This window comes from Fistularia commersonii, chromosome 26 (assembly GCF_037954325.1).
Source record: "Fistularia commersonii isolate RoL2024-O1a breed Wild chromosome 26, RoL_Fcom_v1.0, whole genome shotgun sequence".
Taxonomy (NCBI): domain Eukaryota; kingdom Metazoa; phylum Chordata; class Actinopteri; order Syngnathiformes; family Fistulariidae; genus Fistularia; species Fistularia commersonii.
The window spans coordinates 11,895,974-11,907,927 of NC_141309.1; the positions used below are offsets into that span (position 1 = coordinate 11,895,974).

At 39.3% G+C, this 11,954-nt stretch overlaps 1 protein-coding gene and 2 long non-coding RNA genes across 3 annotated transcripts; 1 reads left to right on the plus strand and 2 right to left on the minus strand.

Moving 5' to 3' along the window:
- Window positions 1-1,882: 1,882 nt before the first annotated feature.
- Window positions 1,883-4,045, minus strand: LOC147218621 (uncharacterized). The gene is made up of 3 exons (XR_015108815.1): window positions 3,497-4,045; window positions 2,890-3,060; window positions 1,883-2,020 (listed from the first exon to the last, which is right to left on the minus strand). It is a non-coding gene; the product is annotated as an uncharacterized LOC147218621 (long non-coding RNA).
- Window positions 4,046-5,012: 967 nt separating this feature from the next.
- LOC147218622 (uncharacterized) lies at window positions 5,013-7,296 on the minus strand. The gene is made up of 3 exons (XR_015108814.1): window positions 7,183-7,296; window positions 6,766-6,841; window positions 5,013-5,124 (listed from the first exon to the last, which is right to left on the minus strand). It is a non-coding gene; the product is annotated as an uncharacterized LOC147218622 (long non-coding RNA).
- On the plus strand, window positions 5,523-11,303 carry anxa1a (annexin A1a). Its single transcript, XM_086174153.1, has 12 exons — window positions 5,523-5,750; window positions 6,380-6,456; window positions 7,206-7,296; window positions 7,911-8,005; window positions 8,115-8,228; window positions 8,639-8,729; window positions 8,874-8,953; window positions 9,648-9,792; window positions 10,270-10,365; window positions 10,474-10,532; window positions 10,655-10,777; window positions 10,868-11,303. Exons 2-12 carry the CDS (start codon window positions 6,397-6,399, stop codon window positions 10,925-10,927), a joined length of 1,014 nt encoding a protein of 337 aa, XP_086030279.1. The 5' UTR covers window positions 5,523-5,750; window positions 6,380-6,396; the 3' UTR covers window positions 10,928-11,303.
- The last annotated feature ends 651 nt before the right edge of the window (window positions 11,304-11,954 follow it).

The following is an 11,954-nucleotide window of genomic DNA, read 5'->3' on the forward strand; positions in this document are numbered from 1 at the left end:
CACTGTCTCACTGCTAGCATACATGTCCTGCACAGGTCTAACATACAGTACTTCTCTGCCACTCCTGACTTACTCATAGAATACCAGAGTTCCTCTCTTGGCACCCTGTCATATGCTTTTTCTAGGTCTACAAAAACACAATGCAACTCCCTCTGGCCTTCTCTGTACTTTTCTATTAGCATTCTCAAAGCAAATACTGTATCTGCAGTACTTTTTCTAGGCATGAAGTCATACTGCTGTTCACAAATTCTGACTTCTGCTCTCAGTCTGGTTTCCACTACTCTTTCCCAAAACTTCATTTAATGGCTTATCAACTTCATCTCTCTATAGCTGCCGCAATTCTGCACATCCACCTTATTCTTAAAATGGGCACCATTACACATCGTCTCCATTCTTCAGGCATCTACTCACTCTCTAAGATCCTGTTGAATAATCTAGTAAGAAACCCTACCGCTGCCTCTCCTCGAAACTTCCACACCTCCACAGGTATATCATCAGAATCAACTACCTTTCCACTCTTCATCCTCTTCAACGTCTTCCTCACTTCACTTGTGCTAATCTCTGCTACTTTGTGGTCTACAATATTCACCTCTTCTACCCTTGCCTCTCTTCCATTTTCCTCCATCGTCCCGTCACTCTTCTAGCATCTGTCAATACATTTCCCTCTCTATCCTTAATCAACCGGACCTGTTGTACATCCTTTCCATCTTTATCTCTCTGTTTTGCCAACCTTTATAGACCATTCTCGCCCTCCCTACGTTCCAACCGAGCATACAGGTCATCGTATGCCTTTTGCTTTGCCTTTGCTACCTCTATCTTTACCTTACACTGTATCCCCCTGTACTCCTGTCTGTTCTGGCTCAGGGAGACACCGGCCCGTGCCGCCCTGAGGCTGCCTTCTATGAATTTATACCAATGAAGCTGTTGAATCTTCTTTACTTGTGCTTTTGCGATGAATAACTGCAATAACCAAGCAGACATAACTGAACATGCACCAATTTATTGAGAATTCTAAAGAGGTGAGCCCAGGAACAAATGATTTACAAACAGTTATGATATAACTTGCCAAAAATGCGCCTTGATGTTCTGAATCAAGGAAATGCGGAAACTTTGATGATAACAGTAAAACACATTGCTAAACAAAAAAAATCTTAATTTGTCCTCCATGAATGCATTAAATACAGTATACCAGTTGACTGGGAAAGAACATTAAGCACATTGATAACATTCATTACAACATGAAAAAAGATGCCAAACTGTGTGTGTTTGTGTGCCCGACAGATGATGCTTGGCTGGTAGACTATTTGAAACTCGCCGTATTTCTTTGTTATCATAGGGGATAGATGAGCATTTATTCATTGATATTTGCTGTTATGTTACACTGCGAATCATTTCACCATTTTACTATTGAGGTAAAGTTGATGCATTCCCTACTTGGAGTGGATAATCAATGTTAATTCTTATTTTTGAAAGAAATCCAATATCTGGGCTCAACTTATCTGAAATGTTGACACATTCCATTCCAAACATCATCATGATTTCATCCTGTCAACTCTTTGTTGGAAGAAGTAATTGGGTGTGTTTTCCATGGAAATCTTTAGACAAGAATCAGCAATTGCGTCATGAATTAAACGACAAACATTTTTCAGATTGGGTGTGAGAACAAAGTTAGAAATACATCTGATTCAGCCAAAGATAACAATTACGGTATATAAAAGCATTATATCAAAGCAGTTGACTTGCTTAGTTTGGAGCTTAGTTTGATGTTAGAAATATAAATCACTAGAGGATCTGAGTTTTCCTTTAAAATGACTGGGTAGACGAGGCTTACTGCTCTGACCTGTTTTCTTGTCTTCACACTGAATATTATGAATTATTGGACATGGCCTCTCATCCTTCAGCTGTGGTACACAGCCTGGTAAATCCTCCATGACCTGAGGCGTCACTTGGACTTGACTTGGTTGTGTTGGTACCACAGGGTCGTCCAGGCTGTTAGATCCATGGCTGGTTTCCCAGGCACCTTAAAATAATCAGATTACATGCATGTGCATATGCAGAACAAATAGGCAAAAAAGAAATACATGTAATATATAGTTTTGTGGCTGGATTCCAAACAAACACAATCCATATTGGGAGGGTTTCAGCTTGAAATTATCAGGTGAAATGAAATGTTGAAAAATGATTGAACAGGTGAACAGACAGCCTCAGTGTTATATTCTAAAATCTAGTTTCACAAAGTTATTTGTGAATGCCAGTGTTCATTTTAGAGACTAGTTTGTGGCTCAGTAGAAGTGGTGGGGGATACTGATAATTTGTCACGTTGATATCAATGTTCTGTTTAACTTAGCAGAGGCCGACCCACAATTTGCCACTAAAATAAATACATATATTTGTGCAAATAAAACTGATTTTGCTTAAATTTCTCATGCAGGGAGGAATGCAGCTAAAGGCCTGGGACCTAAAAGACTTGATCCCTTTTAGCAGTAAGACTGGTGAACAAAACAAACAGAGACCCCTGCCTGCAGATTACCAGCTGTGGTATAAAAAAGAAGTACGGAAGGATGAATAATGCTCACCAATTCTCACCCATATTGCTCAAAGACAATAAATCTCCCCCTCTTTCAGTTAGCAGGAGAAAGGAAACGAGTCCAAGCACGAATTAACTAACTGAAGTACAGAATAAACTATGTTTATTGGTGTGTAAATATCTATGTAAATTCTTAATCAGAATCCTCATGACGTCCCTCCACCAACAATGCCTCAAGTTTGCCTTGCCACATTCCTTCACAAAGGAAGCAGCTGTGCTGTGGAAACTTTTAAACCTTATGATCTCTGGACATATTTATACATTGTTAATATACAGGTCTTGTTGATTTGTTCATTACTCACGCTGCTTTCCTGCTGGTGCCACGGAATGATGTCGCCCTACTTTCTTACCCAGAAAGGTCAGCGAATAGGATCCGTTCTCAACTCCAGAAGAATTTACATACATTTTCATTTGATGCGTCTGTTGCCACTGCTGTTATTGGGTGGTCTAAGAACACCAAGTTTTACAGAAACCTGACCAAAAGAAGAAAAGCGTTATTTCCAATAAAAGTTGTGCTATTAATTGCTAGAATGACAATTGAATAATTGTTTCACTTCTAACTATATGTAATTGATATGTATTATACCACATTGTGGCTTCAAATTAAATGCACATCAGTAAAGTAACATGGTACATTCACTGCAGGGATGAATCCTGCCTGTTAATAAAAAGGCAGAAACTGCAAAACTAAATATTTTAATTTCCATGTGCTAATACAAACAGCAGAATCATCGTCAACACACAAAGTGTCAATACAAATACATTTTTAAATATTTGTTAAATAACATGCAGATACAAAATGTTATGTTTAATGGAATTCAGATTACACTCCCCAACCCCCCAAAAATCAAATAGTGTTGAAAAGTTTACAAAGTGGAAAAAATGGAATAAAACTCATAAAACACTCACCTCTTCTCAATCCCCGATCATGTGTGTGATTTAGTTTGTGTATAGCTGCACTGACCACCGAACAGGATATGGATCGATCCTGGTCTCTGAGGAACCAAACTCTCGACCGTCTTTAAATATTAAAACTGCACAGATGGGGTTTCACCAGGTAACGGCCTAAACCCCACTGAGCGGGTAAATAAAAGTCCTCAGGTTTCCAGAGTGTGAGTCAGACACACACACACACACACACACATACAAGCTCAGCTGACCATGGGAAGAAAAGCATTACCATATCATTTTTATCGACATTATGTGCTATATGTAGTCAAGTTCAAGGTGGAGGTGGGACTCCATCAGGGATCAGATCTGAGCCCCTTCTTGTTTGCAGTGGTGATGGACAGGCTGACAGATGAGGTGAGACAGGAATCCCCATGGACCATGATGTTTGCAGATGACATTGGGATCTGTAGTAAGAGCAGAAAACAGGCAGAGGAAAATCTAGAAAGGTGGAGGTTTGCTCTGGAAAGGAGAGGAATGAAAGTTAGTCGCAGCAAGATAGAGTATATGTGTGTGAATGAGAGGAACTCGGGCGGAACGGTGAGGCTACAGGGAGTGGAGATCAAGAAGCTGGAGGATTTCACGTACTTGGGGTCAACAGTCCAGAGCAACGGAGGGTGTGGAAAAGAGGTGAAGAGACGGGTTCAAGCAGGTTGGAATGGTTGGAGAAAAGTGTCAGGGGTATTATGTGATAGAAGACTATCAGCCAGAATAAAAGGAAAGGTGTACAAGACAGTGGTGAGACCAGCGATGATGTATGGACTGGAAACTGTTACGATGACGAAAAGACAGGAGGCGGAACTCGAGGTTGCAGAGATGAAGATATTGAGGTTCTCTTTGGGAGTGACCATGATGGATAGGATCAGGAATGAGTCTATCAGAGGAACAGCACATGTTAGATGTTTTGGAGAGAAGGTCAGAGAAGCCAGACGGAGATGGTTCGGTCATGTGCAGAGGAGGGATAGTGAATATATTGGTAGACGGATGCTGGAATTGGACTTACCAGGCAAGAGGTCTCGAGGAAGACCAAAGAGAAGATTTATGGTTGTAGTGAGAGAGAATATGAAGGTAGTTTGCATGAGAGAGGAAGATACAGAGAATATGGTTAGACTGAGAGAGTTGATTCACTGTGGCGACCTCTGAAGGGAAAAGCCGAAAGAAGAAGACGTGCTATATGTAGTCACATATATGGCCATTTTATTTGCTCTGCTCATCTTCAAAGATGAATTCCAGACATTCCAGAGATCCAGCCAAACGACCTAAACTCCCCAAATTTGGACATTTCTTTATTTCCATTTACTTACAAATATACTACCTCAGTTTTGACTTCAAGACGTAACACTGCTGGAGTCATCCTTCACAATAGATGAAGAAATGACTAGTGTGATTAAAGGTCAGTCAGTTTGCTGATGTGTTGAAATGACGTGAAGGCGTGTGTTGCTCCTCCTTGCTGCTCCACCCGTCTACGTGAAAACTGCTCCTGCGTGGGCCAAGTCGCCCACAGGTCGCGTCAACCTCTGCGTTGCCATGACAACGTGCCACTCCTCCAGGAAGCCCATGACCTCATCGGACAAGAGGCATTCCAGGATCTAGGAGCCAATATTTGCTGGTCTTAGCTACTCCAGGCCGAGTTATTGTCAAGTGAATTTTAAATGGAGGTGTTTATTTAACACTTTCTCAAAATCTTATTGCAACATGCTTTAATTGTGTATAATCATTCCAGAAACGGCCATATGAAGTACGAATAAAAACACAAAGTGAGCTGAAAAGGAATAAAATAGCATCCATAACTTAAATAAAATAGATCCAGATGGACTATTAACAGCATTGAAACGGTTAAAAAAAGAGTATTAATCGACTCATCATTGCAATACAACCAGTGAAATTCTACTATTTAGAAGTGATCGCGAACATACAGATGTGTCTGGGTGCAGTGTCTGCTTTAAATCTGCAACGGAGTGAGCGAACCAAAGCTTCTTCCTGTTTTTTTTTTTGTTTTTTTTGTTTTTTTCCCCGCATGGCTCTGCCTCCTGGAGGAGCCTGGGCGCCGCCGTGGCAGCGGGCTGTCCGGCCCAATCGCAGCAGCGCTGGGAGGCGTGGGCCGCGTCCGTCACTAGGTGCGGTTCTCCTGTGACTATAAATATATTTTCTTTGCTGTTGCATCGTCCCTCAGAGCACAGTGAGAAGAATTCTACTCCCCTTAAAAACCAACACGGTAAGCAATTTACATATCCAAACTCTTTAAAAAATGTGTTTATTTAAATTCAAGACTAGGGGGGGAAGTTTGCGTGATAGTGGTTTGGCTGTCTTGCTGTGGATGCAAACTTTGCGGGTGCGGCTGGGAAGGTGGGTGCGGTTCTCCTGAGGAGGCATCAATGTTCGCACTTGAATCTAAAGCAGAGGCGATCCGTCCTCTTCCACGGAAGGGTTTCCTCACAAATTGCACCAAAATGCTTTTCAACTTACTATAGTTATCCGGTTTAAAGTTGGCCGTGGGTGTGGTCACGCAGGCTGTGCGTTATGTAATCGCCAGCTGACATAAAACCTCCTGTAAATATAAAGAAACTACTTTCCTACAGGAGTGGATTAGGGAAAGCGATCACACCCTTGTGGGAATTAAGAGTTTAAAGAAGCCTCAACAGCATGGGATCAGTGCTGTTTGGAATATATTCTAAAATCTTTTCAATGTACTTTACACACCAGTCTTACAAGGCTGATCTTGTATTTATTCTCATGTGGATTATTTTACATCATGCAATTATGTTTAACTGGCTTTCCTCTGCACTGTTCCTCTTTCTCTTTACTTCTGTTTTACTCTTCTCTTCTCTTCTCCCCATCTGGCAGACTCCAGCGGTTCCACCATGTCTTTCATCAGAGAGTTCATGATGCAGACGGTCTATCTGGGCATGCCAGATGACTCAGTACGTAACTGAAGCTCTCTTCCAATTGCTAAGGCCAACCACTCTGTTTTTCCCCCTTTCTCCTTCCTGTGGTATGCTTGGATGGAAAATTTTAGTAGGCAGCATTCAGAGCAATAGAGGGAAAGGGGCGTGGAGGATAGTGATGAGGATATGAATATGTGGGAAGTTTGAATGTTTAGATAGAGAAAGAAAAAAAGATGGACTGAACAGAATAAAATGATTGGGGTTATCGAGGAGAAGTGAGTGTGGGAAGTAAAGATTGTTTAAAAAAAATGGTACCATTCACGGTCATGCGCTTGTGTGACTCACAGATGCAGGAATTTTCACCCCTCCCTTTATAAACTCTTCAAACAGAAGAAAATTCCGCTTCCCCTTTCCATAGTTTCTTAAAGCAGACAAAAAGAACATTTGACATAATCCATTATAGTTTCAGTCTTGCTCTCCTGCGCAGCTTTGTTTATGTTTTGACCAATTCAAACACAGTCATGTATGAAAACATTATTTATACTGAAAAGTATAAGGTGAGACATCAGAGGGGATTTCCATTGAGCAAAATAACATTTCAGAAACAGCTCTGTAATTTGTATGGAGAAAAAAAATGCTTGTTGCCATGAAAGATTGAGGGTTCAGGCTAAGCAATCCAGTAATTCTTTTTCGCTTATCTGAATACACTGACGCTTGCACAATATCAGCTGCATGTCAAGTATTTACAAAACACATACTTACCTACAGTACGTTGTGTCTGTCAGGTCTTAAAGAATGAGGGAACAGTGACACCAGCTCCCAGCTTCTGTCCAAGTGGAGATGCAGCAACCTTGGATCAGGCCATCAAGGCAAAAGGTGATTATTTATTTTCTTTAACAATGTGCAGGGACAAAGGAAGGCGTGTGTGAACTTGTCTTACTGTGTCCCCTTCCCAGGATGAGTCGGCTGTATTTGGCCAAACCTTGAGCACCTCCTGCTGTCAAACATGCTGTGTTGCTGGTTAAACAGCAATAGTAGGCCTCAGTCGTCCTCTGTTGGAGGATATCATTTGAGATCTGGAGTCAAGACAAATTATTTGGACATGAGTCAGACAAGTGTCTCACATTTTTTGACTTTAAATCTGTTTTCCGAAGGAAACTCTGTGTGATAGTGAAATTGGTGATATGATTGGTGATTAGAACTTGACACTTTAGATTTAAAAACCTGATGGTGTAAGCAAGCCAAGAAAATCTATCATTAAATGCTAAGATAAGTGTAAAGCAAATAAGGTAAGTAAATAGCCTTGAAACTAATTTCTTAGCCTGTCATCACTTTGGACTTGTGTGTGATGATGTATCTGCAACTTCATCCCACTATTCCACTCGTATCTATTTAGTTTTTGGTTAGTGCATCTGCTTTTGTGATAAAGTGAAATAAGCAGTTTCTACATTTAACAATCACAGTTAACAGACGAAATGTAATCACTGCAGGTGTGGATGAGAACACCATCATTGAAGTACTAGTGAAAAGGAGCAACGCGCAGAGACAACAGATCAAACATGCTTATCAGCAAGCTTCTGGCAAGGTAATGGCAATTTCCCACGCTAGACACTATTAAACTTCCCTTCTTGAGTACACACACTGTTACACGTCTAAAATGATATGGTCTCAAATATTGCATTTACTGGTTAAAGCCCCTGGAAGTGGCACTGGCTAAGGCGCTGAAAGGGGACCTGGAGGATGTGGTGATGGCTCTTCTGAAAACACCAGCCCAGTATGATGCTTATCTGCTCAAAATGGCCATGAAGGTATTATGACTGTTGTGATATCAAATTTTCATGACAAAATTATCAGGGAACACTGTAAATAATCATACATTGTATAAAAGTAGTCAGTTGAATTGTTTCTAAATGTCATTTTTAGTTGTAAAAATTAATTTGAATTAACAGGGGTGCTTTGGTATGTGAACCAAGGAGTTAGTTCTGGATTATTTCTAGTTTATCACAATATATTAGTTATTCATGTTAATCTGTAACCATCACAGTTATAACAGTATCAGTTTACTATGACAACCCCAGACAGTGCACAAACATACATACATTCTCATGCACATACTGTTGTGTACCAATAATGATGAGGATGATGATGAAGTCATATTAAGAATTGACCATTAAGGAATTACTGACTTAACACCTATACCTGTATGTTCGCTTCTCAGGGTTTGGGAACAGACGAGGACACCCTGATAGAGGTTTTAGCCTCTCGAACCAACACAGAGATTTTGGAAATTAAAAAGGCCTATAAGGATGGTTTGTTACAGCAATTATGTTTTCCTATAAATCATTCCTCAATATTAAGTGAAGCAATACTAAAAATGTCAGCTTCTGGTCTGTTAAAGATAGTGGAAACAAAGTGCGCTTTGTAAACCCAAGTGGTGTTTTTATATCCTCCAGATTACAAGAAGGACCTAGAGGATGACATCAGGTCCGACACCAGTGGAGACTTCAGGGCTGCTCTACTTGCACTCTGCAAGGTATATGTGTTTTCATTCTTGCGTTTATTCTTGTCGAAATCTTCTTGCCTTGGCAACTGGATTTGAAATTCTTCACTGGAAGACATTTCAAGAAATTCAATTCCAGTTGCCAAGACAAGAAGACCTCCGCTTGTTTTTATAATTAATTTTTATGTGGGATTTTGACCACAAAAACAAAACAAATTATTAATAAACTGCCCTACCCCCTGATATTCACTTTAACAAAAAATATAGTATTATAAACAAAGTGGAAAATTATTTTAACTTGACTTTTCTTCTTTAGGATGTTTTTTTTGGCATTCTCCCATAAATTTGTTTAGTTGTTTATGGTCAAACTGATCAACTTTTTCGTAAGAAATTATCTGATAGTTCCTGTCACTTTTTTTTAGATATTTACATAGTCGAAGAGAAACATAATTAACTGTACATAGATATCTTGTGTTTATTTTCTTACCAATTCTGATTGTAATTTTACTCATTATCTAAAATACTTTGCTTAATCTTAAGAAATGGCAGATTTGAGCTACCTACGATCCTCAATATCAAACGCAGGAAGAGGGAATACTGGCTACAGGAACCACCTCCCATCCTGTCCGATAGTGTGTAGAGTGACCTTAGATGAAACAAATATTCCCCTAAAGACACCATTTTTTTATCCAGCTCTGAAAATATGCCTTGTCTGTATTTTTCAAAGGCTGGCCGGACTGAGGGTGTGTGCGAGCAGCTGGTTGACAGCGATGCCAGGGCTTTGTATGAGGCTGGAGAGGGAAGGAAGGGAAAAGACTGCTCTGCTTTCATTGAAATCCTTACCAGCAGGAGTGCCCCTCATCTTCGTCAAGGTGCCTTCCTGCAATTTTCCTGCAATTTTCCGCAACTCCATTTTTTATCGAACAGACCCTCAAAACATGTAGGTCCCGATGACCCAAAACAAGCAGGACAGTCATGATACCCAAATTGGTGGAGGGGAGGTTAAATATAAATGATTGCTGCACCCACATCTTAGTTTTGACATTGTGAAATTTAAGTAATGTTGGTACTTTGTTGGCATTGCATTCGCTGAATTTTGAAATAAGTAAAAAAAAAATGCTAAAGAAAACAAGCAAAATTAAGAGTTGTGAGTGACAACAACAAAAAAAGCAAATGACAAAGATAAGGTATTTCTTATTTCCCTTTTGATTCCCCAACTCTGCATGTTCATACGTAAATAATGAAATTTTTATTATATCTAATCATTTAAGGAACCTCATTTTCAAACCAGCCTCACTTTTGGAACCTCCGATGTTGATGGTGTGTATTTTCCCTTCTTTGTCGCCTAGTTTTTGACAGATACACAAAGTACAGCAAAGTGGATGTGGCCAAAGCCATTGACCTGGAGATGAAGGGGGATATTGAAAATTGTCTCACTGCAGTAGGTAAAGGCAAAAATCTATATTACAAAACTTTCTTTTGTGAGTGTAATTGTAGTGACACTCACGATGGATAGATCTGATGTAAACATGAATCATTTTCAACTATTCTAGTCAAGTGTGCTGGGAGCCGGTCTGCATTCTTTGCAGAGAAGCTGAATTTGGCCATGAAGGTACGGTACAAGCTGCTACTTACATAAGTATTGGAAAGGAAAAGAAGCGAAACCACAGGAAACTTCAACTGCCTCTCCAAGTTTCCATTTATGATTTTTTTTTCCCTTTTTCTGACATGCAGGGTTCAGGAACTCGTAAACACATCCTGACCCGTATTATGGTGAGCCGCTCTGAAAAAGACATGAAGAGAATCAAGGAAGAATACAAGAAGAAATATGGAAAAACACTGTACAAGGATATTTTGGTGAGAAGTCAGTCAGTTGTAATGACAAAGAAGCCCTCCTAAACCTTGATTTGGAGATTTTTTGTTAAATAAATGTTTTCTTTCTTTCAGGATGACACTAAAGGAGATTATGAAAAGATCCTGCTTGCACTCTGTGGAGGGGACAACTAATAGCCAAACTGATTTTAAAGCCTTTTACATCCAGCAGTATGAATATATTGTCTTATGACACATGTTATGCCAAATACATTTGTGTAAAAAAAAAAAAAAAAAAAACATCAGTAAGTGAAGACTAATGTGGATTCAATACTTCTCCCACTGATTTTCTTCCAAAGTCTTTCACTGGTATCTCAAGAAATAATTGAGAATGTCCATGATTGGGAGTTTTTGAAGGTATCCATAACCAGTGCTTGAATAGTTGAGTGGAGATAGTGATCAAAGAGCAGCTGGAAAGAGGTGTATACAGATCCTCAATTGCAAATAGTATTCAGTGGCACCTGCCCCCTCGAAGGAGCGTTCTGCTAATAAAAATGTTTTACTATCTAAATGGTGTCTTTTTTTATTATTCATTTATCAATTTTTATTTTTTTGGTATATTCCACAGTATTATGGCCATGAATTTACAAAACCTGCCGTATTAGACATTCACTAGCTAGTATGAATACTGAGATACTATAGTGGAATGGCAAAGGGTACAAATGTGTTATATTATGTTTAAATGGCTAATATAGATTTTTATTGCTGATTGCATAACTAGATATGATTATTTGCAAGCATTGTCTAAATAGAGTTACTCCATTTAACCCTAAAAGTACCATTAGTAAAAAAAAAAAAAAAAAAAGTAAGGCAAGGTTGCCAGGTTGGGATACTATATTAAGTTATTTGTCCGCAGTAAAACAAGGAATAGATATTTTTTATTTGAAAAGGGCCATACATGTGAATTGTTACAGAAGTAAACAGCAGCATGCAGCGGCTTACTTCAACATCCATTCAATGCAGTTTATTACAAGAAAAAAGATGACATATTAAATAATGTTTAATCATAATGAGATTGGAGACAAAAAAAAACTTGACAAACTCAGTACTCTGATTTTTCCCTAAATTTAATTCGAAAATATAAGACACCTAGCTAGTCAGGAAAATAAAACAAATTGCTGGACACTTTCCGGGTTTGCTGTAATGAAAGGGGGTTTGCAGT